General features: G+C 40.6%; 1 protein-coding gene across 1 annotated transcript; it reads left to right on the top strand.

The window, feature by feature from the left end:
• Nucleotides 1-1,442: 1,442 nt before the first annotated feature.
• LOC123251511 (40S ribosomal protein S6-like) lies at nucleotides 1,443-2,242 on the top strand. The gene has a single exon (XM_044680787.1). It carries the CDS (start codon nucleotides 1,443-1,445, stop codon nucleotides 2,139-2,141), a length of 699 nt encoding a protein of 232 aa, XP_044536722.1. The 3' UTR covers nucleotides 2,142-2,242.
• Nucleotides 2,243-2,677: the final 435 nt, after the last annotated feature.

The following is a 2,677-nucleotide window of genomic DNA, read 5'->3' as shown; positions in this document are numbered from 1 at the left end:
TTTTCTTGGTCTGTCACTCTCTCATTGAGATATTTCATGTTTCCTTCTATTTTTTCAGTCTTTTGACTTTGTTTTATTTGTTCTTGTTGTCTTGAGAGATCATTAGCTTCTACTTGCTCAATTCTAGCCTTTAGGGATTGATTTTGGGGGTGGGGTGGTTGCTCAGCCCGCGATTTAGTGAGAGCTGTTACACCCCTTTATAGCATGGAAATGCCTCAATTCCATGTACCTTCCACTCCATGCCCTGTTGTGGGGTTCCTCCATTTGTCTGGACTTGTTTTTATGTCCCCTAGAGGAGTCTTGTGTATTTCAGTCAGGAAAGGTTAAGAGCTGCTTCTTACTCTGCTGCCATCTTAACCCGGAAAAAACTCTTTTTTTGTTTTTAACTGTAGCAGGGGTTAGTGAAACTTTGGCCTAGGTATGAAACCTTTTGTTCCTTCTGTACAATTGTTAGAAGGAAATGTATGTTTTATAATCTATAATGTAAAGTTTAAATTCTTTTGAGAGTAATTTCAGGATAAGGATTTTGCCATCTCCCCAGAATCCAGACAACAACCCTGTTTGGTGGAGGCACCATGAAGATGCCTAAAGAGCCTTCACTGGGCCATGAAGATCCAATTTGAACTTTGGGTGCAGTTGATTTGAACTATGGGGAGTTGAATGTGTTTTAAGCATTTGTTTTGAATGTACACTCTTATGCCAATTAGGGGACTGCCCCAAATTGGCTATTTGTCAATGCGGCTAGTTTTATCCTTTTCTTTTATCCCCAAATTCCTGCAATTTAGAAGTTGACTATGTTTACAAATCCAGTGAAGAAAAAGGACCAACCTTTTTTTTTTTGCTGGATCTCAGGGGGAAATGTGTTGTTTGGAATTCAGGGAGGTGCCATTTAAAAGTATTTACAAAATTCCCGTGGACATGTGGGGGACTTTGAGACTTCATTTTCTGTGATCCAATGGGTTTCTCGTTTCTGACGTGATTATGTCAGACAATGGGAACCAAAGTAGAGCTTGACTTAAATTTAGGGGTGGAGTTGAGGCTGGCTCTCTCTGGTGTGCCAGACAAAGGATGATGGGTGGAGATACAGAGGGACGGTATTTTTAAAAAATAGTCAGGGGGCAGCTGGGTAGCTCAGTGGAGTGAGAGTCAGGCCTAGAGACAGGATGTCCTAGGTTCAAACCTGGCCTCAGCCACTTCCCAGCTGTGTGACCCTGGGCAAGTCACTTGACCCCCATTGCCCACCCTTACCAATCTTCCACCTATGAGACAATACACCAAAGTACAAGGGTTTAAAAAAAATTAAAAAAAATAGTCAGGCATGGTCATCTATATTTTTCAACATGGCTTTAATTAAACTATTAATTTCCCTCATAACTTCAGCATTTATCAATTTGAATGTTAACATTTCCCGTGGCAGGTCTATAGCAGGTGGCTGTGCAAAGATGAAGCTCAACATTTCTTTCCCAGCCACTGGCTGTCAGAAACTCATCAAATTAGATGATGAGAGAAAGCTACAGACCTTTTATGAGAAATGGATAGCCACTGAAGTTTCTGCTGATGCTCTGGGTGAAGAATGGAAGGGTTATGTGGTCTGTATCAGTGGTGGAAATGACAAACAAGGTTTCCCCATGAAGCAGGGTGTTTTGGCTCACGGACGAGTCTGCCTGCTGCTCCATAAGGGCCATTCTTGCTATCGCCCTAGAAGAACAGGAGAAAGAAAACATAAATCTGATAGGGTCTGTATTGTTGATGCCAATTTGAGTGTTTTCAACTTGGTTATTGTAAAGAAAGGTGAGAAAGATATACCTGGACTGACAGATACAACTGTGCCTCATCGCCTAGGGCCAAAGAGAGCTAGCAGAATCCAAAAACTTTTCAATTTGTCCAAAGAAGATGATGTCCAGCAGTATGTTGTGAGAAATCCCCTCAAGAAAGAAGGCAAAAAACACAGGACTAAGGCTCCTAAAATCCAGAGCTTGGTGACTCCCCATGTTTTGAAGCACAAATGTAGACACATTGCTTTGAAAAAGCAGCGTACTCAGAAGAACAAGGAAGAAGCAGCAGAATATGCCAAGCTTTTGGCTAAGAGAATGAAGGAGGCTAAAGAAAAACGACAGGAACAGATTGCCAAGAGACGTTGACTCTCTTCCCTGAGAGCCTCCACCTCAAAATCTGAGTCCAGTCAAAAATGAAATTTCTAATAATGTATTAGAAATAAATAACTTTTGTCAAGTGAAAAAAATGTTAAGATTAAAATTGATAAATGCTGAAGTTATGAGGGAAATTGATAGTTTAATTAAAGCCATGTTGAAAAAAATATATATGACCACTCCTGACTATTTTTTAAAATGCTGCCCATCCGTATCTCCACCCATCTTCCTTTGTCTGGCACACCAGAGAGAGCCAGCCTCAGCTCCACGCCTAAATTTAAGTCAAGCTCTACATTGGTTCCCATTGTCTGATGTAATCACATCAGAAATGAGAAACCCGTTGGATCACGGAAAATGTAGTCTCAAAGTCCCCCACATGTCCATGGGAAGTTTGTAAATACTTTTAAATGGCACCTCCCTGAATTCCAAACAACACACCTCTCTATATACTTGTAGATGTAAATGTTTCTTTAATAAAATGTAAGTTCATTGAAGACAGGAGCTTCATCTTTATCTTTATGTCCTTG

Source organism: Gracilinanus agilis, chromosome 6, assembly GCF_016433145.1.
Source record: "Gracilinanus agilis isolate LMUSP501 chromosome 6, AgileGrace, whole genome shotgun sequence".
NCBI lineage: Eukaryota > Metazoa > Chordata > Mammalia > Didelphimorphia > Didelphidae > Gracilinanus > Gracilinanus agilis.
This window is presented reverse-complemented; position numbering and strand designations above follow the sequence as displayed.

Excerpts from the sequence above, each read along its gene's own strand:
- LOC123251511 (XM_044680787.1), top strand. The coding sequence starts at position 1,443 with ATGAAGCTCAACATTTCTTTCCCAGCCACTGGCTGTCAGAAACTCATC.